Source organism: Pleurodeles waltl, chromosome 9 (assembly GCF_031143425.1).
Source record: "Pleurodeles waltl isolate 20211129_DDA chromosome 9, aPleWal1.hap1.20221129, whole genome shotgun sequence".
Lineage (NCBI taxonomy): Eukaryota > Metazoa > Chordata > Amphibia > Caudata > Salamandridae > Pleurodeles > Pleurodeles waltl.
The window spans coordinates 262,825,427-262,849,776 of NC_090448.1; the positions used below are offsets into that span (position 1 = coordinate 262,825,427).

Sequence of the window (24,350 nt, forward strand, 5' to 3'; positions counted from 1 at the left end):
CTGTCTAAGTTCCCTTTGTTGCGTTGTTATATCAAAGTCACCTAAACTATCCCCTAATTCCCTATTGGTCAATTCATCGTATGTTTATACACTACCCATTAATATTTGTATCCTAAATCTATGGTTTCTAATATTTCGCTCTTCACATGAAGTTGATTGGTCCGCTTTACGATGTTCTCATCATCTGGCTCGTCAGGTAACAAAATTTGTTGCATCTTCATCTCCGGTCAGTATCTTCATTGTTCACATCCTGGGAAAGTCCATCTCACACACATTACACACAGCTTGTTACAATTTTAGGTACATCGTCTCCTGTTAGTTGAGTCTCAAGGAAAGCTTCTGTAAAGCACTTTTAATAAGACAATGAACATTTCACTGTTTAATTCACTCCCTCAGCATTTTTATAAACCGCTAAGAAATACACTTTCTGCATGAGGCCTGGCAAACTAGGCCATGACACTCGCTAAGTTAAGGCCTACAATTAATAGCTAGAACATACTTTATAAGTCTTAGTATTACTACATTGATCTAATCCATTTTCAATATTTCATTAGTATTAATCATCAATAATGGCATTTCGTGAACACTAGCGGCCATTCTCCATAGTCACATTTTCAAACGTGTGCATTATTTTTCTCTATGTTATTCACTTTCTACATAATTCGTTTTTCAAAATACATAAACACTCATTAATAAGTTCTAATTAGGGTACCTGCTTCAGCAAGGGGGTACAATGCATGCATTGCACCACTTTGTAAATATGGGCTGGGGAATTTGGCCTCATTGGGCCACATTAGCGTAATAAAAGTGATGCTAATGTGTCACAAAGAGGCACTAGGGGATTATAAATCCGGCATTAAACATATGGATATTTCTTATTTTGAGGACTGACGTTTGTCAATGGGCCTTCTGCATACGGAAAATACTACTGAGAGATTAAACTGCATTATACTTTGGGGTGATAAAAAAATTGATTCTCTGATGACTAGCTTGGGTTCCTGTATACTAGTCATGTTGCATAAATTTTTGTTAATTATATGTCAATTTCCACGGGTCAGGACACACCTCAGGGGAGCCATTTCCACTTACTCTCATATTATACAAAAGGCGTGGTGGGGTTTTCTTGTGGTTAAATGTAGGTAAAGTGTGTGTGACCCAACTGCTTCTGATAATGGTCATTGCCCCTGACATCCTTTGATATAATTTATGACTCTGAATCGTGAAGAGATGAAAAATGCCTGATCACCTAAACCAGTCGAGCCTTTCAAAATCGCATTCTTCCTTCTGATTCAAAAAATAGGCAGTTACTATCCTTAACATTCCTGGCTTTGCCGCCATACCTGGTGTAACCCAAAGCTTTTTATTTTCTCGTTTTTTTCTCATTTTTCTCGTGTTTGCAGAATTGGGTGTTATGCAATATGTCCTTTTCTATAGTACGAATATTTGACATGCTATGTGAGACGTTACTTCCATGTTTCCTCTTTGCACCTCATTTGCTGTAGTTGCATTTGTTTGTTGAGGACTCTGATGTGTGTTGTAATGCCTTCTTCTTTCATGAAGGGAGGGATGTGTTGAATGTGTGATTGCAGTGTTGGTCATCTTTTCTGAAGAATAAAGAAGTGTAGTAAGTTGGGGTTGGTGTGATTGCACAGTATCTGAGTGAAGTATCTTCTGCCATAATGTGGTGTGGACAGTATTTTGAGCGGTTCTATATATACAGCATTATACGAAAACTTTTAAAAGGTCTCTGTAGACGAGTTCACATAGCTGGAGTTCCTGATGGGGTGAAAAGTTCATACTTGTTTTTTTTTTTATAGCCCTGTAAATCAACATCATCGTAGAAAGCATGAGATGCCTGGGTCTCATACATTATACAGGAAACTGTTATACAAATATAGAAAGTCTATGTTCCCTTTCCAAAAACAGTTGATGTGCAGCTTGCACCCCATCAGATCAGATTTGTTAAAGACAATTCAATTTGTGGTGTAAGGAATGTAGTAATAGATTACATCATACAATGCACATTAACAGATGGCCGCAAAAAGAAATGCTTAATTGATAATAGTAAGACAGGTCCCAGTATGTGACCCCTGAGACGGGCCTTGAATTTAGAAATGGAGGCCCGCAAGGTACAGCAGAACGCCTTCTGTGCATTTGCTTTCCCATATGGGAAACAATGTAACTGGTGCTTTTGAAAAAGACATCCCTTTGAAGTTACACTGGAGGAGACCACAGGGTTATTTTTTGGACTACTTACTGCTCCCCAAGAGCACTATCATGATTCCAGAAGGGGAGGCTCTCTCAAGTTGACAGCTTCTCCCTGTGCAAACCAGGTGCCATGCCATTTCAGGGGTCACTAACTTATTATTTGTTTGAAACTGCATTCATGACCCCACTATTGATACATCCCTTCCTGAAACACCCCTTTCAAACCCTTTTCTATTTGCAAATTCGAAAGTGTTACAGAAACCATTTTTGTGAAAGAAAAGCATTTTTTTATTAACCAGAAAGACTTTTCCAGCACATAAAAGTTTTTATTTTGTATGTGGTGGAAACCTGGGTCCTAGAGCTTTGTACCTTACTCTTTAGAACATTGGCTCTGAAAATTGAATTATATTTTTGCTAAGGGGGAGTTTGAGAAAAAGTATCAGAAAAACATTGTAAATATGTCCCAAAATGTGTCTCCTTATTGTTTCCTGTTACTTGCAAGTATTGTTTTCTTACCATTATATCAGTTTTGCTTTATCTGTCAGCACAGGCAAGGAAGTCACTCACCTTTAGGAATTACCTTTCTAGTTTAGAAATATGCCCTAAATTATTTAATGCTAAAGAGAAATATGATAACAGTGACAGGAAATGAGGGAAGGCAGCACTTACTTTTTTAGAACAATTTCAGAAGCTCCTTTGCTGTACATTCGGAAACTGTTGTCAGGTAACTTGATGACAGTACTCATGGACTTTCGAGCTGAGTTAAAAGTATACACTTTATACAGTTTCTCCTCTGGTATTTGATTTCGAGCAGGTTGGTAATCACGCTTTAGGTCCAGAATTAATCCCAACAAGCCACATTCTGTCTTGTTTCCAACCTGACGTGGCAAGCCAACACCATTCTCCGGTGGCTAAATTAAAGAAAGAAAAGCAAATGGAGGTTATGTCTGACTAGTATAAACGACAACTAATAGAAATATGAATTAATCCATAATTATATTTTAAAAAACAGAAAATGTGCTAGCTTAATAGAGAAATGGAGGCCTCAGACATGGATATGTAATAAGCAGAAACTAGCATTTTATCAGAACAGTGCTGCTTGAAGTAGAAATTTAGATTTTTGTATTTATTTTTTTAATCTCAGCTCTAAACTACAGGACTTTTTCCCATAAATCCCATTTTAAAATTGTAATAACACAGTACGTTCTTAGAATATTAGCCAAAGTTAGTCCAGTCAAAACGGAATGTGAAATATTCATATTTGGTAGCATTACATTATATTGACATCAGTCTAATATTATGCTCTGTCTATGTTAACATTATCTAAAAGAAAAGGCACGGGACAGTCGTAACCGATTTTTATATATTTTATCTATGCAGTTCGAACAGTATTAGCGAATTTGCTCTAGATTGTTGTATGCCACAGTGTCATGTACAACATCAACTAACATAACAATCTTGTCCTAAACGCCATTAAAAAAATTATTACATCAGGTGTAGGTTTTCTATTCTTTAGTCTAATTGGGTGATATTTTCATAACAGATATTTAGTAAAAAAAATATCTATGCCAGACCTTTCTCTATGATATTCCATGACTATTCATTCTAGGCTAAATACTATTTTCATCCTGATCCGATTCACCATGTTATATAATAAAACAAATACAGAAGTTATAAGACTGAGTTCTATTCAGAACCCTGATTTTTGTAGTTTTTCATAGACAAAATACCATCTAGGAGTAATCATACATACAAGTGTTGTATGTGGGAACTATGACATGGACTAACATCTAGGTCACCAATTGAATAATTGGCTTTCTCATTGAAAATTCTTACACAACCTCTATTTTGCAACTTAAGTAGTAAGAACCTTACTTGGGAAAGATATAAAACATCAGTCAAATTGTACCAGATGCGCTGCATGCCATGTTCAATGCATTAAAGCCAATGTCACTATGAATTGGTGGCTTGAACATTCTCCACTTTTTGTTGAATGTCCTGTTTTTTCCAAACTCTGGTTCTGGCCATAAGAGGTGAAACTAATTTGAACAAATTCTTGGTGCACATTTGAAGGAAATACCTGGACAACTTTCAAAACCTGAGACACAGAGACCATAGCATCTTGCAGACAACCTGCTTCACCTACTCAATGCCTGGATGAAATTCTACAAACCTTAGTGTCTTACAGGCAACCTGCTTCCCCAATTGAATGCATACATGAAATTTTGTGTGAACAGAGTGCTATAAGCCTTCTGTGCGAATTACAATAAACCTTGGTGGACTGACATACCAGTAAGACACACCAGATGACGTTTTCCTAAAGTTGAAATTTCATGGGACACATGGCCTAAATATTTCATGAAAGTATATTAAAGGGAGTGATTTTGAACCAAGATCCATAGTTACCAACTGGAATGCGGCACAACAGTCAGGCCAACAAGTCTTCCATAGACAACTGTCTGCAGAAAACTTAAGAGTATTTTCTGAGCACACGTAACTTTTGTTAAAATAATCTGATACTCCTACTCCATGCAATCAATGTTTTACACATTGATGGCTTGTAAGAAATTGGGCTATTGACTGGGGTATGAGCCCTGGTCAAGCAGCACTAACAATCCTTGTCAGGGTAAGTCATCAGCAACCCCCAAATTAACCTGTCTTCAATCCCCTGGTAGATTGGCACAGATCAGTCAGGCTTAACCTAGAAGCAATGTGTAAAGTATTTGTGCAACAATTCTAACAGTAACACAGTGAAAACACCACATAAAAAGGATCTCACACCAAATCAGAAAAATGCATTTCAATTTAATAAACAAAACGAGACCAAAATGACAAAAATCTGATTTGCAGAATTGGACATATGACTTCTTAAAGAATTTAGTGAAACTAGTGCCAAAAAGCACAAAGCACTAACTCAGGATATCTGGCCATGCTGGACAGGGTCAAAGTCACAAGTGCAGGCCAACTGTGACCAAGAGCAGGTTGGCTACAGTCCCCAGATTAGTCCTACTGCAATTTCCCTTCTCAAGTTTGTGCCAAGAGCCCTGGTTTGGTTGGAGAGGGCAGCGAGGAGCAAGGAGAGTGTTGGGGGTAAGCAGTAGCATTGTACTGCATCTACCTCAATACTAAGGGGTGAACTGCACTTTGATGTGAGACAGTGTGCTCCCATCCCCCTTAGACCAGTGAGCTGACTAGCTTTTTGAGATGCACTTGTGCGCCAGTGAGAGGTACTGAGACCTGAGACCTTAGAGGACTGTGGCAGCATTCTCAGCAACCCCTGATGTAATTTGTTTTTTGATCTCAACTGATGAAAGATAAAATCCAGAAACACGTGTTTAGAGAAGAACAGCACTATCTGCACCGACTCTGGTGAAAAACTACAGCTAATACTCAAGTAAGTGCAAACATTGTACTGCATTTACCACAATGCTAAGGTGTAAACTGTGCTGTGGTGTGAGGCAGTGTGCTCTCATCCCCGTTCTGTTGTGGGAAACTGTTGGTGTTGCATGAAAAGCAGGCCTTCTGTTGTGGATGGGTGGGTGAAGCTTTGCATTGGTGGTCCCCCACAATCCGCCGAAGCTGGAGTGGCTGGCAGCGCTTCACATAGACTCACGGATCGATTGGTGAGGTCGGTGAGGTCTCAGTGCAAACTGGCTAATTTCTAGTGGCAAAGAGCCCAAAAGCGTGATTTAAGCTTGCTGAACCACACCAAAGGTCTGGGACCTGAGGGGGTCCTCTTGGGGGTCAGGAAGTTGCTGCAGCTGGGTCCAGCGGGTGGCACAGGGAGCCTTTTATGTCCTTGATGCTCAGGTCAGGAGAGCAGCAGACTAGCCCTTGGAGTCACTCTGGTGCCTTAAGTTTAAGATTAAATTGCAGGTCCAGTTCTTCCTTCCCAGGCAGGAGGGCAGGATGCAGCAGATCGGCACATCAGGGCAGCAGTTTTTTTAAAAGCAGAAGTCCTGCAGAGTGGCATTCCTTTCAGCAGCATAGCTGCATAGCACAATTTCCACAGGTCCAGTATTTATAACCAGGAGGTATACAAGCCTTTTTGTAGAGGCAGGGCTTTGCCTAAGCACATGTAAGAGGTGCTGTGCCCAGCTCCTCTGGGAGAAATACACAAAGCTCAACTGTCAGCTACACCCAGTCATGTGACCCAGGCACAGGCAACAGCACTGAATGGCTATGGCAGGAAAATGCCAATTTTCTAATAGTGGATTTTTCAGAATTACAATTTAAAATCTGACTTCACCATAAGTTATGATTTTACCTTGTGATTCCAGAGACACCAAACATGAACTGCTTACCTATTCCCATTTGGAAATTACACTTACCAAATGTAATAAGGCAACTCCAATGTTGTCCTATGGAAGAGGCAGGCCTTGCGGTAGTGCAAAATGAGTTTAAGAGTTTTTCACTACCAATACATATAATTTTGAAGTACTTGGCCTACCTTTTATATACACTGCACCCTGCCTCTGGGCTGCTCAGAGCCCAGCCTAGGGATGACTAAAATGTATAATAATGGAAGGTTTGGGCCTGGCAGAAGGTGTATTTTGCCAGGTCGACATGGCAGTTAAAAACTGCACACACCGACTTTAATGGCAGGCCTGAGACATTTCGTAAAGGGGCACTTAAGTGGGTGGCACAATCAATGTTTCAGACCCACAAGTAGAATTTAATTTACATGCCCTGGGCACATGTATTTCCACTTTACTAGAGAGTTCTGCAGGGCTCGTCCCTGAGCCCTCCACTTTTTAACGTTTATGTCTGGCTCTTAGCGGCTATCATCTGCTCTTTTGGTTTTGATATGGTATCTTATGCGTATGATACCCAAAAGATTTTCACATTGTCACCAGACATGGACTCCATTTCGGCAAGACTTAAAAGCTGCTTAGTAAAGGTATTGGAATGGATGACAGCCAGCTGTCTGAACTTGAATGGAGAAAAAACTCAAGTTTTGGTATTAGGGAGCAAGCTAATGCTCTGGGATCAAATCGTCTGACCTTCTCATTTGGAAGGGCGTCCAGTCCTCAAGGTAGAAGTAAAAGGTTTGGGGATGTTCCTGGACAATCAGCTGATCATGGCCTACTAAGCAAAAAATGGTGGCTGACAGCTGTTTTGGCCTCCTGAGATCCTTGTGAAAGGTCCTGAAATGGCTCCCCAATAGAGTCACAGAGAATCATGATTCAAGGATTGATCCTGTTGTGCCTAGACTATGAGAATTTGATTTATCTAGGCAATCCAAAGTCAGTGAATAAAACACTTCAGGTTGTTCAAAACGCTGCAGCCCCAATACGGCTAGGTATCTCAAACACTCAATCTGCAAGTGAGGCACTCAAAACTCTTCATTGGCTGCCCATAAGTTGTAGAATACAATTTAAGGCACTATGGCCCTCATTTTGACTTTGGCGGGCGGCGGAGGCCGCCCGCCAAAGTCCCGCCGGCAGAATACCGCTGCACGGTCAAAAGACCGCCGCGGTTATTCTGAGTTTCCCGCTGGGCTGGCGGGTGACCGCAGAAGGCCACCCTCCAGCCCAGCGGGAAACCCCCTTCCATGAGGATGTGAGTGGAAGGGGTGCGACGGGTGCAGTTGCACCCGTCTGCATGGCAGACACTGAAAATCTTTGTGGGGCCCTGTTATGGGGGCCCCTGCAGTGTCCATGCCATTGGCCATTTGATGAAACCATTAGACACCAGGGAGTTTTTTTTTTTTGCGAGAATTTCACGCAAGGGGAGCGACCCCTTAGGCAAGGGTCGCTCCCTGGGGGGGGGGGAATATTTTAGGCCATTTCTGCCCCCATGGGGGGTAGATCAGCATATTTTGATTAGGCTGATCTGCCCCCCTTGGGGGCAGAAACCACTAGGCACCAGGGATTTTTTTGTTTGTTTGTTTTACAGATGGGGAGCGACCCCTTGGACAAGGGTCGCTCCCCTGGAGGGGCAAATTGTATTTAGGCCATTTCTGCCCGCTTTGGGGGCAGATCGGCCGATTTTAGGTCAATCTGCCCCCAAGGGGGGCAGAAACCACTTGGCACCAGGGATCTTTTTTTTGCGCCGTCACGCAAGGGGAGCAACCTTGTAGGCAAGGGTCGCTCCCCGGGGGCGGAGGGGGCAAATTTATTTTAGGCCATCTCTGCCGCCCCTGGGGCAGATCGGCCTATTGGTATTCTCTAGGTAACCTCTAGGCGCCAGGGCAACTTTTTTGTTTTTGTTTGTTTTTTTAGAGATGGGGAGAGGCCCATCAGGCAAGGGTCGCTCCCCTGGGGGACAAATTGTATTTAGACCATTTCTGCCCACCTTGGGGGCAGATTGGTCGATTTCAGGTAAATCTGCCCCCAAGGGGGCAGAAACCACTAGGCACCGGGGATTTGTTTTTTGGCACCAATGTCACGCAGGGGGAGCGACCCTGTAAGCAAGGGTCGCTCCGGGGGTGGGTTTGGGGGGGCAAATTTATTTTAGGCCATTTCTGCCCCCCTGGCGCCTGGGGGCAGATCAGCCTATTATTAGGCCGATCTGCCACCAGGGGGGGCAGAAACCTCTAGGAGCCAGGGCAAAAAAAATTTTTGTGTTTTTTTTTGTTGTTTTTTTAGAGATGGGGAGCGACCCATCAGTCAATCTGCCCCGCAGAAACCACTAGGAACCGGGGATTCGTTTTTTGGCGCCAATGTCACACAGGGGGAGCGACCACGTAGGCAAGGGTCACTCCCGGGGGGGGGGGTGCGGATTGGGGGGCAAATTTATTTTAGGCCATTTCTGCCCCCCTAAGCCTATTATTAGGCCGATCTGTTTGATTGTTTTTTTAGAGATGGGGAGCGACCCATCAGGCAAGGGTCGCTCCCCTGAGGGGCAAATTGTATTTAGACCATTCCTGCCCCCCTTGGGGGCAGATTGGTCGATTTTAGGTCAATCTGCCCCCAAGGGGGCAGAAACCACTAGGCACTGGGGATTTGTTATTTGGAGCCAATGTCACGTAGGGGGACCAACCCCGTAGGCAAGGGTCGCTCCCGGGCAGGGGGAGTTTGGGGGAGGTGGAGGGTCAAATTTATTTTAGGGCATTTCTGCCCCCCCCTGGGGCCGGCTGAGCTAGAGGTCAAAATCCACAGGTAGGCACTTTGCAAAAAACACCTGTTTTCTGTGAAAAAATATGTTGTGTCCACGTTGTGTTTTGGGCCATTTCCTTTTGTGGGCGCTAGGCCTACCCACACAAGTGAGGTACCATTTTTATCGAGAGACTTAGGGGAACGCTGGGTGGAAGGAAATTTGTGGCTCCTCTCAGATTCCAGAACTTTCTGTCACCAAAATGAGAGGAAAAAGTGTTTTTTTGATGTTTGCAAAGGATTCTAGGTAACATAACCTAGTCAGAGCCCCGCAAATCACCCCATCTTGGATTCCCCTGCGTTTCTAGTTTTCAAAAATGCGCTGGTTTGCTAGGTTTCCCGAGGTGCCGGCTGAGCTAGAGGCCAAAATCTACAGGTAGGCACTGTTTTCTATGAAAAAATGTGATGTGTCCACGTTGTGTTTTGGACCATTTCCTGTCGCGGGCGCTAGGCCTACCCACACAAGTGAGGTATCATTTTTATCGGGAGACTTGGGGGAACGCTGGGTGGAAGGAAATTTGTGGCTACTCTCAGATTCCAGAACTTTCTGCCACAGAAATGTGAGGAACATGTGTTTTTTTAGCCAAATTTTGAGGTTTGCAAAGGATTCTGGGTAACAGAACCTGGTCCGAGCCACACAAGTCACCCCATCTTGGATTCCCCTAGGTCTCTAGTTTTCAGAAATGCACAGGTTTGGTAGGTTTCCCTAGGTGCCGGCTGAGCTAGAGGCCAAAATCTACAGGTAGGCACTTTGCAAAAAACACCTCTGTTTTCTTTCAAAAATTTGGATGTGTCCACGTTGCGCTTTGGGGCGTTTCCTGTCGCGGGCGCTAGGCCTACCCACACAAGTGAGGTATCATTTTTATCGGGAGACTTGGGGGAACGCTGGGTGGAAGGAAATTTGTGGCTGCTCTCAAATTCTAGAACTTTCTGCCACAGAAATGTGAGGAACATGTGTTTTTTTAGCCAAATTTTGAGGTTTGCAAAGGATTCTGGGTAACAGAACCTGGTCCGAGCCACACAAGTCACCCATCTTGGATTCCCCTAAGTCTCTAGTTTTCAGAAATGCACAGGTTTGGTAGGTTTCCCTAGGTGCCGGCTGAGCTAGAGGCCAAAATCTACAGGTAGGCACTTTGCAAAAAACACCTCTGTTTTCTTTCAATCATTTGGATGTGTCCACGTTGCGCTTTGGGGCGTTTCCTGTCGCGGGCGCTAGGCCAAGCCACACAAGTGAGGTATCATTTTTATCGGGAGACTTGGGGGAACGCTGGGTGGAAGGAAATTTGTGGCTCCTCTCAGATTCCAGAACTTTCTGCCACAGAAATGTGAGGAACATGTGTTTTTTTAGCCAAATTTTGAGGTTTGCAAAGGATTCTGGGTAACAGAACCTGGTCCGAGCCACACAAGTCACCCCATCTTGGATTCCCCTAGGTCACTAGTTTTCAGAAATGCACAGGTTTGGTAGGTTTCCCTAGGTGCCGGCTGAGATAGAGGCCAAAATCTACAGTTAGGCACTTTGCAAAAAACACCTCTGTTTTCTTTCAAAAATGTGGATGTGTCCACGTTGCGCTTTGGGGCGTTTCCTGTCGCGGGCGCTAGGCCTACCCACACAAGTGAGGTATCATTTTTATCTGGAGACTTGGGGAAACGCTGGGTGGAAGGAAATTTGTGGCTCCTCTCAGATTCCAGAACTTTCTGCCACAGAAATGTGAGGAACATGTGTTTTTTTAGCCAAATTTTGAGGTTTGCAAAGGATTCTGGGTAACAGAACCTGGTCCGAGCCACACAAGTCACCCAATCTTGATTCCCCTAGGTCTCTAGTTTTCAGAAATGCACAGGTTTGGTAGGTTACCCTAGGTGCCGGCTGAGCTAGAGGCCAAAATCTACAGGTAGGCACTTTGCAAAAAACACCTCTGTTTTCTTTCAAAAATTTGGATGTGTCCACGTTGCGCTTTGGGGCGTTTCCTGTCGCGGGCGCTAGGCCTACCCACACAAGTGAGGTATCATTTTTATCTGGAGACTTGGGGGAACGCTGGGTGGAAGGAAATTTGTGGCTCCTCTCAGATTCCAGAACTTTCTGCCACAGAAATGTGAGGAACACGTGTTTGTTTAGCCAAATTTTGAGGTTTGCAAAGGATTCTGGGTAACAGAACCTGGTCCGAGCCACACAAGTCACCCCATCTTGGATTCCCCTAGGTCTCTAGTTTTAAGAAATGCACAGGTTTGGTAGGTTTCCCTAGGTGCCAGCTGAGCTAGAGACCAAAATCTACAGGTAGGCACTTTGCAAAAAACACCTCCGTTTTCTTTCAAAAATGTGGATGTGTCCACGTTGCGCTTTGGGGCATTTCCTGTCGCGGGCGCTAGGCCTACCCACACAAGTGAGGTATCATTTTTATCGGGAGACTTGGGGGAACGCTGGGTGGAAGGAAATTTGTGGCTCCTCTCAGATTCCAGAACTTTCTGCCACAGAAATGTGAGGAACATGTGTTTTTTTAGCCAAATTTTGAGGTTTGCAAAGGATTCTGGGTAACAGAACCTGGTCCGAGCCACACAAGTCACCCCATCTTGGATTCCCCTAGGTCTCTAGTTTTCAGAAATGCACAGGTTTGGTAGGTTTCCCTAGGTGCCGGCTGAGCTAGAGACCAAAATCTACAGGTAGGCACTTTGCAAAAAACACCTCTGTTTTCTTTCAAAAATTTGGATGTGTCCACGTTGCGCTTTGGGGCGTTTCCTGTCGCGGGCGCTAGGCCTACCCACACAAGTGAGGTATCATTTTTATCGGGAGCCTTGGGGGAACGCTGGGTGGAAGGAAATTTGTGGCTGCTCTCAAATTCTAGAACTTTCTGCCACAGAAATGTGAGGAACATGTGTTTTTTTAGCCAAATTTTGAGGTTTGCAAAGGATTCTGGGTAAAAGAACCTGGTCCGAGCCACACAAGTCACCCATCTTGGATTCCCCTAAGTCTCTAGTTTTCAGAAATGCACAGGTTTGGTAGGTTTCCCTAGGTGCCGGCTGAGCTAGAGGCCAAAATCTACAGGTAGGCACTTTGCAAAAAACACCTCTGTTTTCTTTCAAACATTTGGATGTGTCCACGTTGCGCTTTGGGGCGTTTCCTGTCGCGGGCGCTAGGCCAACCCACACAAGTGAGGTATCATTTTTATCGGGAGACTTGGGGGAATGCTGGGTGGAAGAAAATTTGTGGCTCCTCTCAGATTCCAGAACTTTCTGCCACAGAAATGTGAGGAACATGTGTTTTTTTAGCCAAATTTTGAGGTTTGCAAAGGATTCTGGGTAACAGAACCTGGTCCGAGCCACACAAGTCACCCCATCTTGGATTCCCCTAGGTCTCTAGTTTTCAGAAATGCACAGGTTTGGTAGGTTTCCCTAGGTGCCGGCTGAGCTAGAGACCAAAATCTACAGGTAGGCACTTTGCAAAAAACACCTCCGTTTTCTTTCAAAAATTTGGATGTGTCCACGTTGCGCTTGGGGGCATTTCCTGTCGCGGGCGCTAGGCCTACCCACACAAGTGAGGTATAATTTTTATCGGGAGACTTGGGGGAACGCTGGGTGGAAGGAAATTTGTGGCTCCTCTCAGATTCCAGAACTTTCTGCCACAGAAATGTGAGGAACATGTGTTTTTTTAGCCAAATTTTGAGGTTTGCAAAGGATTCTGGGTAACAGAACCTAGTCCGAGCCACACAAGTCACCCCATCTTGGATTCCCCTAGGTCTCTAGTTTTCAGAAATGCACAGGTTTGGTAGGTTTCCCTAGGTGCCGGCTGAGCTAGAGGCCAAAATCTACAGGTAGGCACTTTGCAAAAAACACCTCTGTTTTCTTTCAAAAATTTGGATGTGTCCACGTTGCGCTTTGGGGCGTTTCCTGTCGCGGGCGCTAGGCCTACCCACACAAGTGAGGTATCATTTTTATCGGGAGACTTGGGGGAACGCTGGGTGGAAGGAAATTTGTGGCTGCTCTCAAATTCTAGAACTTTCTGCCACAGAAATGTGAGGAACATGTGTTTTTTTAGCCAAATTTTGAGGTTTGTAAAGGATTCTGGGTAACAGAACCTGGTCCGAGCCACACAAGTCACCCATCTTGGATTCCCCTAAGTCTCTAGTTTTCAGAAATGCACAGGTTTGGTAGGTTTCCCTAGGTGCCGGCTGAGCTAGAGGCCAAAATCTACAGGTAGGCACTTTGCAAAAAACACCTCTGTTTTCTTTCAATCATTTGGATGTGTCCACGTTGCGCTTTGGGGCGTTTCGGCCAACCCACACAAGTGAGGTATCATTTTTATCGGGAGACTTGGGGGAACGCTGGGTGGAAGGAAATTTGTGGCTCCTCTCAGATTCCAGAACTTTCTGCCACAGAAATGTGAGGAACATGTGTTTTTTTAGCCAAATTTTGAGGTTTGCAAAGGATTCTGGGTAACAGAACCTGGTCCGAGCCACACAAGTCACCCCATCTTGGATTCCCCTAGGTCTCTAGTTTTCAGAAATGCACAGGTTTGGTAGGTTTCCCTAGGTGCCGGCTGAGCTAGAGACCAAAATCTACAGGTAGGCACTTTGCAAAAAACACCTCTGTTTTCTTTCAAACATTTGGATGTGTCCACGTTGTGCTTTGGGGCGTTTCCTGTCGCGGGCGCTAGGCCAACCCACACAAGTGAGGTATCATTTTTATCGGGAGACTTGGGGGAATGCTGGGTGGAAGGAAATTTGTGGCTCCTCTCAGATTCCAGAACTTTCTGCCACAGAAATGTGAGGAACATGTGTTTTTTTAGCCAAATTTTGAGGTTTGCAAAGGATTCTGGGTAACAGAACCTGGTCCGAGCCACACAAGTCACCCCATCTTGGATTCCCCTAGGTCTCTAGTTTTCAGAAATGCACAGGTTTGGTAGGTTTCCCTAGGTACCGGCTGAGCAAGAGACCAAAATCTACAGGTAGGCACTTTGCAAAAAACACCTCTGTTTTCTTTCAAACATTTGGATGTGTCCACGTTGCGCTTTGGGGCGTTTCCTGTCGCGGGCGCTAGGCCACCCACACAAGTGAGGTATCATTTTTATCGGGAGACTTGGGGAAACGCTGGGTGGAAGGAAATTTGTGGCTCCTCTCAGATTCCAGAACTTTCTGCCACAGAAATGTGAGGAACATGTGTTTTTTTAGCCAAATTTTGAGGTTTGCAAAGGATTCTGGGTAACAGAACCTGGTCCGAGCCACACAAGTCACCCCATCTTGGATTCCCCTACGCCTCTAGTTTTCAGAAATGCACAGGTTTGGTAGGTTTCCCTATGTGCCGGCTGAGCTAGAGGCCAAAATCTACAGTTAGGCACTTTGCAAAAAAACACCTCTGTTTTCTTTCAAAAATTTGGATGTGTCCACGTTGCGCTTTGGGGCGTTTCCTGTCGCGGGCGCTAGCCCTACCCACACAAGTGAGGTATCATTTTTATCTGGAGACTTGGGGAAACGCTGGGTGGAAGGAAATTTGTGGCTCCTCTCAGATTCCAGAACTTTCTGCCACAGAAATGTGAGGAACATGTGTTTTTTGAGCCAAATTTTGAGGTTTGCAAAGGATTCTGGGTAACAGAACCTGGTCCGAGCCACACAAGTCACCCCATCTTGGATTCCCCTAGGTCTCTAGTTTTCAGAAATGCACAGGTTTGGTAGGTTTCCCTATGTGCCGGCTGAGCTAGAGGCCAAAATCTACAGTTAGGCACTTTGCAAAAAAACACCTCTGTTTTCTTTCAAAAATTTGGATGTGTCCACGTTGCGCTTTGGGGCGTTTCCTGTCGCGGGCGCTAGCCCTACCCACACAAGTGAGGTATCATTTTTATCTGGAGACTTGGGGAAACGCTGGGTGGAAGGAAATTTGTGGCTCCTCTCAGATTCCAGAACTTTCTGCCACAGAAATGTGAGGAACATGTGTTTTTTGAGCCAAATGTTGAGGTTTGCAAAGGATTCTGGGTAACAGAACCTGGTCCGAGCCACACAAGTCACCCCATCTTGGATTCCCCTAGGTCTCTAGTTTTCAGAAATGCACAGGTTTGGTAGGTTTCCCTAGGTGCCGGCTGAGCTAGAGGCCAAAATCTACAGGTAGGCACTGTGCAAAAAACACCTCAGTTTTCTTTAAAAAATTTGGATGTGTCCACGTTGCGCTTTGGGGCGTTTCTTGTGGCTGGCGCTAGGCCTACCCACACAAGTGAGGTATCATTTTTATCGGGAGACTTGGGGGAACGCTGGGTTGAAGGAAATTAGTGGCTCCTCTCAGATTCCAGAACTTTCTGCCACAGAAATGTGAGGAACATGTGTTTTTTTAGCCAAATTATGAGGTTTGCAAAGGATTCTGGGTAACAGAACCTGGTCCGAGCCACACAAGTCACCCCATCTTGGATTCCCCTAGGTCTCTAGTTTTCAGAAATGCACAGGTTTGGTAGGTTTGCCTAGGTGCCAGCTGAGCTAGAGACCAAAATCTACAGGTAGGCACTTTGCAAAAAACACCTCCGTTTTCTTTAAAAAATTTGGATTTGTCCACGTTGCGCTTTCGGGAGTTTCCTGTCGCGGGCGCTAGGCCTACCCACACAAGTGAGGTATAATTTTTATCGGGAGACTTGGGGGAACGCTGTGTGGAAGGAAATTTGTGGCTCCTCTCAGATTCCAGAACTTTCTGCCACAGAAATGTGAGGAACATGTATTTTTTTAGCCAAATTTTGAGGTTTGCAAAGTATTCTGGGTAACAGAACCTGGTCCGAGCCACACAAGTCACCCCATCTTGGATTCTCCTAGGTCTCTAGTTTTCAGAAATGCACAGGTTTGGTAGGTTTCCCTAGGTGCCGGCTGAGCTAGAGGCCAAAATCTACAGGTAGGCACTTTGCAAAAAACACCTCTGTTTTCATTCAAAAATTTGGATGTGTCCACGTTGCGCTTTGGGGCGTTTCCTGTCGCGGGCGCTAGGCCTACCCACACAAGTGAGGTATCATTTTTATCGGGAGACTTGGGGGAACGCTGGGTGGAAGGAAATTTGTGGCTGCTCTCAAATTCTAGAACTTTCTGCCACAGAAATGTGAGGAACATGTGTTTTTTTAGCCAAATTTTGAGGTTTGCAATGGATTCTGGGTAACAGAACCTGGTCCGAGCCACACAAGTCACCCATCTTGGATTCCCCTAAGTCTCTAGTTTTCAGAAATGCACAGGTTTGGTAGGTTTCCCTAGGTGCCGGCTGAGCTAGAGGCCAAAATCTACAGGTAGGCACTTTACAAAAAACAAATCTGTTTTCTTTCAAACATTTGGATGTGTCCATGTTGCACTTTGGGGCGTTTCCTGTAGCGGGCGCTAGGCCTACCCACACAAGTGAGGTATCATTTTTATCGGGAGACTTGGGGGAACGCTGTGTGGAAGGAAATTTGTGGCTCCTCTCAGATACCAGAACTTTCTGCCACAGAAATGTGAGGAACATGTATTTTTTTAGCCAAATTTTGAGGTTTGCAAAGGATTCTGGGTAACAGAACCTGGTCCGAGCCACACAAGTCACCCCATCTTGGATTCTCCTAGGTCTCTAGTTTTCAGAAATGCACAGGTTTGGTAGGTTTCCCTAGGTGCCGGCTGAGCTAGAGGCCAAAATCTACAGGTAGGCACTTTGCAAAAAACACCTCTGTTTTCTTTCAAAAATTTGGATGTGTCCACGTTGCGCTTTGGGGCGTTTCCTGTCGCGGGCGCTAGGCCTACCCACACAAGTGAGGTATCATTTTTATCGGGAGACTTGCGGGAACGCTGGGTTGAAGGAAATTTGTGGCTGCTCTCAAATTCTAGAACTTTCTGCCACAGAAATGTGAGGAACATGTGTTTTTTTAGCCAAATTTTGAGGTTTGCAAAGGATTCTGGGTAACAGAACCTGGTCCGAGCCACACAAGTCACCCATCTTGGATTCCCCTAAGTCTCTAGTTTTCAGAAATGCACAGGTTTGTTAGGTTTCCCTAGGTGCCGGCTGAGCTAGAGGCCAAAATCTACAGGTAGGCACTTTACAAAAAACAAATCTGTTTTCTTTCAAACATTTGTATGTGTCCATGTTGCACTTTGGGGCGTTTCCTGTAGCGGGCGCTAGGCCTACCCACACAAGTGAGGTATCATTTTTATCGGGAGACTTGGGGGAACGCTGGGTGGAAGGAAATTTGTGGCTCCTCTCAGATTCCAGAACTTTCTGCCACAGAAATGTGAGGAACATGTGTTTTTTTAGCCAAATTTTGAGGTTTGCAAAGGATTCTGGGTAACAGAACCTGGTCCGAGCCACACAAGTCACCCCATCTTGGATTCCCCTACGTCTCTAGTTTTCAGAAATGCACAGGTTTGGTAGGTTTCCCTAGGTGCCGGCTGAGCTAGAGGCCAAAATCTACAGGTAGGCACTTTGCAAAAAACACCTCTGTTTTCTTTAAAAAATTTGGATGTGTCCACGTTGCGCTTTGGGGCGTTTCCTGTCGCGGGCGCTAGGCCTACCCACACAAGTGAGGTATCATTTTTATCGGGAGACTTGGGGGAACGCTGGGTGGAAGGAAATTTGTGGCTGCTTTCAGATTCCAGAACTTTCTGCCACAGAAATGTGAGGAACATGTGTTTTTTTAGCCAAATTTTGAGGTTTGCAAAGGATTCTGGGTAACAGAACCTGGTCCGAGCCACACAAGTCACCCCATCTTGGATTCCCCTACGTCTCTAGTTTTCAGAAATGCACAGGTTTGGTAGGTTTCCCTAGGTGCCGGCTGAGCTAGAGGCCAAAATCTACAGGTAGGCACTTTGCAAAAAACACCTCTGTTTTCTTTAAAAAATTTGGATGTGTCCACGTTGCGCTTTGGGGCGTTTCCTGTCGCGGGCGCTAGGCCTACCCACACAAGTGAGGTATCATTTTTATCTGGAGACTTGGGGGAACGCTGGGTGGAAGGAAATTTGTGGCTCCTCTCAGATTCCAGAACTTTCTGCCACAGAAATGTGAGGAACATGTGTTTTTTTAGCCAAATTTTGAGGTTTGCAAAGGATTCTGGGTAACAGAACCTGGTCCGAGCCACACAAGTCACCCCATCTTGGATTCCCCTAGGTCTCTAGTTTTCAGAAATGCACAGGTTTGGTAGGTTTCCCTAGGTGCCGGCTGAGCTAGAGACCAAAATCTACAGGTAGGCACTTTGCAAAAAACACCTCAGTTTTCTTTCAAAAATTTGGATGTGTCCACGTTGCGCTTTGGGGCGTTTCCTGTCGCGGGCGCTAGGCCTACCCACACAAGTGAGGTATCATTTTTTATCGGGAGACTTGGGGAAACGCTGGGTGGAAGGAAATTTGTGGCTCCTCTCAGATTCCAGAACTTTCTGCCACAGAAATGTGAGGAACATGTGTTTTTTTAGCCAAATTTTGAGGTTTGCAAAGGATTCTGGGTAACAGAACCTGGTCCGAGCCACACAAGTCACCCCATCTTGGATTCCCCTAGGTCTCTAGTTTTCAGAAATGCACAGGTTTGGTAGGTTTCCCTAGGTGCCGGCTGAGCTAGAGACCAAAATCTACAGGTAGGCACTTTGCAAAAAACACCTCAGTTTTCTTTCAAAAATTTGGATGTGTCCACGTTGCGCTTTGGGGCGTTTCCTGTCGCGGGCGCTAGGCCTACCCACACAAGTGAGGTATCATTTTTATCGGGAGACTTGGGGAAACGCTGGGTGGAAGGAAATTTGTGGCTCCTCTCAGATTCCAGAACTTTCTGCCACAGAAATGAGAGGAACATGTGCTTTTTTAGCCAAATTTTGAGGTTTGCAAAGGATTCTGGGTAACAGAAACTGGTCCGAGCCACACAAGTCACCCCATCTTGGATTCCCCTAGGTCTCTAGTTTTCAGAATTGCACAGGTTTGGTAGGTTTCCCTAGGTGCTGGCTGAGCTAGAGGCCAAAATCTACAGGTAGGCACTTTGCAAAAAACACCTCTGTTTTCTTTCAAACATTTGGATGTGTCCACGTTGCGCTTTGGGGCGTTTCCTGTTGCGGGCGCTAGGCCTACCCACACAAGTGAGGTATCATTTTTATCGGGAGACTTGGGGGAACGCTGTGTGGAAGGAAAATTGTGGCTCCTCTCAGATTCCAGAACTTTCTGCCACAGAAATGTGAGGAACATGTGTTTTTTTAGCCAAATTTTGAGGTTTGCAAAGGATTCTGGGTAACAGAACCTGGTCCGAGCCACACAAGTCACCCCATCTTGGATTCCCCTACGTCTCTAGTTTTCAGAAATGCACAGGTTTGGTAGGTTTCCCTAGGTGCCGGCTGAGCTAGAGGCCAAAATCTACAGGTAGGCACTTTGCAAAAAACACCTCTGTTTTCTTTAAAAAATTTGGATGTGTCCACGTTGCGCTTTGGGGCGTTTCCTGTCGCGGGCGCTAGGCCTACCCACACAAGTGAGGTATCATTTTTATCGGGAGACTTGGGGGAACGCTGGGTGGAAGGAAATTTGTGGCTGCTCTCAAATTCTAGAACTTTCTGCCACAGAAATGTGAGGAACATGTGTTTTTTTAGCCAAATTTTGAGGTTTGCAAAGGATTCTGGGTAACAGAACCTGGTCCGAGCCACACAAGTCACCCATCTTGGATTCCCCTAAGTCTCTAGTTTTCAGAAATGCACAGGTTTGGTAGGTTTCCCAAGGTGCCGGCTGAGCTAGAGGCCAAAATCTACAGGTAGGCACTTTACAAAAAACAAATCTGTTTTCTTTCAAACATTTGGATGTGTCCATGTTGCGCTTTGGGGCGTTTCCTGTAGCGGGCGCTAGGCCTACCCACACAAGTGAGGTATCATTTTTATCGGGAGACTTGGCGGAACGCTGGGTGGAAGGAAATTTGTGGCTCCTCTCAGATTCCAGAACTTTCTGCCACAGAAATGTGAGGAACATGTGTTTTTTTAGCCAAATTTTGAGGTTTGCAAAGGATTCTGGGTAACAGAACCTGGTCCGAGCCACACAAGTCACCCCATCTTGGACTCCCCTACGTCGCTAGTTTTCAGAAATGCACAGGTTTGGTAGGTTTCCCTAGGTGCCGGCTGAGCTAGAGGCCAAAATCTACAGGTAGGCACTTTGCAAAAAACACCTCTGTTTTCTTTAAAAAATGTGGATGTGTCCACGTTGCGCTTTGGGGCGTTTCCTGTCGCGGGCGCTAGGCCTACCCACACAAGTGAGGTATCATTTTTATCTGGAGACTTGGGGGAACGCTGGGTGGAAGGAAATTTGTGGCTCCTCTCAGATTCCAGAACTTTCTGCCACAGAAATGTGAGGAACATGTGTTTTTTTAGCCAAATTTTGAGGTTTGCAAAGGATTCTGGGTAACAGAACCTGGTCCGAGCCACACAAGTCACCCCATCTTGGATTCCCCTAGGTCTCTAGTTTTCAGAAATGCACAGGTTTGGTAGGTTTCCCTAGGTGCCGGCTGAGCTAGAGACCAAAATCTACAGGTAGGCACTTTGCAAAAAACACCTCAGTTTTCTTTCAAAAATTTGGATGTGTCCACGTTGCGCTTTGGGGCGTTTCCTGTCGCGGGCGCTAGGCCTACCCACACAAGTGAGGTATCATTTTTATCGGGAGACTTGGGGAAACGCTGGGTGGAAGGAAATTTGTGGCTCCTCTCAGATTCCAGAACTTTCTGCCACAGAAATGTGAGGAACATGTGTTTTTTTAGCCAAATTTTGAGGTTTGCAAAGGATTCTGGGTAACAGAACCTGGTCCGAGCCACACAAGTCACCCCATCTTGGATTCCCCTAGGTCTCTAGTTTTCAGAAATGCACAGGTTTGGTAGGTTTCCCTAGGTGCCGGCTGAGCTAGAGACCAAAATCTACAGGTAGGCACTTTGCAAAAAACACCTCAGTTTTCTTTCAAAAATTTGGATGTGTCCACGTTGCGCTTTGGGGCGTTTCCTGTCGCGGGCGCTAGGCCTACCCACACAAGTGAGGTATCATTTTTATCGGGAGACTTGGGGAAACGCTGGGTGGAAGGAAATTTGTGGCTCCTCTCAGATTCCAGAACTTTCTGCCACAGAAATGAGAGGAACATGTGTTTTTTTAGCCCAATTTTGAGGTTTGCAAAGGATTCTGGGTAACAGAACCTGGTCCGAGCCACACAAGTCACCCCATCTTGGATTCCCCTACGTCTCTAGTTTTCAGAATTGCACAGGTTTGGTAGGTTTCCCTAGGTGCTGGCTGAGCTAGAGGCCAAAATCTACAGGTAGGCACTTTGCAAAAAACACCTCTGTTTTCTTTCAAACATTTGGATGTGTCCACGTTGCGCTTTGGGGCGTTTCCTGTTGCGGGCGCTAGGCCTACCCACACAAGTGAGGTATCATTTTTATCGGGAGACTTGGGGGAACGCTGGGTGGAAGGAAATTTGTGGCTCCTCTCAGATTCCAGAACTTTCTGCCACAGAAATGTGAGGAACATGTGTTTTTTTAGCCAAATTTTGAGGTTTGCAAAGGATTCTGGGTAAGAGAACCTGGTCCGAGCCACACAAGTCACCCCATCTTGGATTCCCCTAGGTCTCTAGTTTTCAGAAATGCACAGGTTTGGTAGGTTTCCCTAGGTGCCGGCTGAGCTAGAGACCAAAATCTACAGGTAGGCACTTTGCAAAAAACACCTCTGTTTTCTTTCAAAAATTTGGATGTGTCCACGTTGCGCTTTGGGGCGTTTCCTGTCGCGGGCGCTAGGCCTACCCACACAAGTGAGGTATCATTTTTATCGGGAGACTTGGGGGAACGCTGGGTGGAAGGAAATTTGTGGCTGCTCTCAAATTCTAGAACTTTCTGCCACAGAAATGTAAGGAACATGTGTTTTTTTAGCCAAATTTTGAGATTTGCAAAGGATTCTGGGTAACAGAACCTGGTCCGAGCCACACAAGTCACCCATCTTGGATTCCCCTAAGTCTCTAGTTTTCAGAAATGCACAGGTTTGGTAGGTTTCCCTAGGTGCCGGCTGAGCTAGAGGCCAAAATCTACAGGTAGGCACTTTGCAAAAAACACCTCTGTTTTCTTTCAATCATTTGGATGTGTCCACGTTGCGCTTTGGGGCGTTTCCTGTCGCGGGCGCTAGGCCAACCCACACAAGTGAGGTATCATTTTTATCGGGAGACTTGGGGGAACGCTGGGTGGAAGGAAATTTGTGGCTCCTCTCAGATTCCAGAACTTTCTGCCACAGAAATGTGAGGAACATGTGTTTTTTTAGCCAAATTTTGAGGTTTGCAAAGGATTCTGGGTAACAGAACCTGGTCCGAGCCACACAAGTCACCCCATCTTGGATTCCCCTAGGTCTCTAGTTTTCAGAAATGCACAGGTTTGGTAGGTTTCCCTAGGTGCCGGCTGAGCTAGAGACCAAAATCTACAGGTAGGCACTTTGCAAAAAACACCTCTGTTTTCTTTCAATCATTTGGATGTGTCCACGTTGCGCTTTGGGGCGTTTCCTGTCGCGGGCGCTAGGCCAACCCACACAAGTGAGGTATCATTTTTATCGGGAGACTTGGGGGAACGCTGGGTGGAAGGAAATTTGTGGCTCCTCTCAGATTCCAGAACTTTCTGCCACAGAAATGTGAGGAACATGTGTTTTTTTAGCCAAATTTTGAGGTTTGCAAAGGATTCTGGGTAACAGAACCTGGTCCGAGCCACACAAGTCACCCCATCTTGGATTCCCCTAGGTCTCTAGTTTTCAGAAATGCACAGGTTTGGTAGGTTTCCCTAGGTGCCGGCTGAGCTAGAGACCAAAATCTACAGGTAGGCACTTTGCAAAAAACACCTCAGTTTTCTTTCAAAAATTTGGATGTGTCCATGTTGCGCTTTGGGGCGTTTCCTGTCGCGGGCGCTAGGCCTACCCACACAAGTGAGGTATCATTTTTATCGGGAGACTTGGGGAAACGCTGGGTGGAAGGAAATTTGTGGCTCCTCTCAGATTCCAGAACTTTCTGCCACAGAAATGTGAGGAACATGTGTTTTTTGAGCCAAATATTGAGGTTTGCAAAGGATTCTGGGTAAGAGAACCTGGTCCGAGCCACACAAGTCACCCCATCTTGGATTCCCCTACGTCTCTAGTTTTCAGAAATGCACAGGTTTGGTAGGTTTCCCTAGGTGCCGGCTGAGCTAGAGGCCAAAATCTACAGGTAGGCACTTTGCAAAAAACACCTCTGTTTTCTTTAAAAAATTTGGATGTGTCCACGTTGCGCTTTGGGGCGTTTCCTGTCGCGGGCGCTAGGCCTACCCACACAAGTGAGGTATCATTTTTATCTGGAGACTTGGGGGAACGCTGGGTGGAAGGAAATTTGTGGCTCCTCTCAGATTCCAGAACTTTCTGCCACAGAAATGTGAGGAACATGTGTTTTTTTAGCCAAATGTTGAGGTTTGCAAAGGATTCTGGGTAACAGAACCTGGTCCGAGCCACACAAGTCACCCCATCTTGGATTCCCCTACGTCTCTAGTTTTCAGAAATGCACAGGTTTGGTAGGTTTCCCTAGGTGCCGGCTGAGCTAGAGGCCAAAATCTACAGGTAGGCACTTTGCAAAAAACACCTCTGTTTTCTTTAAAAAATTTGGATGTGTCCACGTTGCGCTTTGGGGCGTTTCCTGTCGCGGGCGCTAGGCCTACCCACACAAGTGAGGTATCATTTTTATCTGGAGACTTAGGGGAACGCTGGGTGGAAGGAAATTTGTGGCTCCTCTCAGATTCCAGAACTTTCTGCCACAGAAATGTGAGGAACATGTGTTTTTTTAGCCAAATTTTGAGGTTTGCAAAGGATTCTGGGTAACAGAACCTGGTCCGAGCCACACAAGTCACCCCATCTTGGATTCCTCTAGGTCTCTAGTTTTCAGAAATGCACAGGTTTGTTAGGTTTCCCTAGGTGCCGGCTGAGCTAGAGACCAAAATCTACAGGTAGGCACTTTGCAAAAAACACCTCAGTTTTCTTTCAAAGATTTGGATGTGTCCACGTTGCGCTTTGGGGCGTTTCCTGTCGCGGGCGCTAGGCCTACCCACACAAGTGAGGTATCATTTTTATTGGGAGACTTGGGGAAACGCTGGGTGGAA

At 45.6% G+C, this 24,350-nt stretch overlaps 1 protein-coding gene across 6 annotated transcripts in view; it reads right to left on the minus strand.

Annotated features, from left to right (window-relative positions):
• The window catches only part of ATP2B2 (ATPase plasma membrane Ca2+ transporting 2), a 1,884,743-nt gene that overhangs the window by 393,395 nt on the left and 1,466,998 nt on the right, over positions 1-24,350 (minus strand). For all 6 annotated transcript variants that reach the window (XM_069206673.1, XM_069206670.1, XM_069206668.1 and 3 more), the window contains one exon: positions 2,878-3,119. In XM_069206673.1, the coding sequence (XP_069062774.1) occupies positions 2,878-3,119 (242 nt within the window). The remainder of the gene's footprint in view (positions 1-2,877; positions 3,120-24,350) is intronic.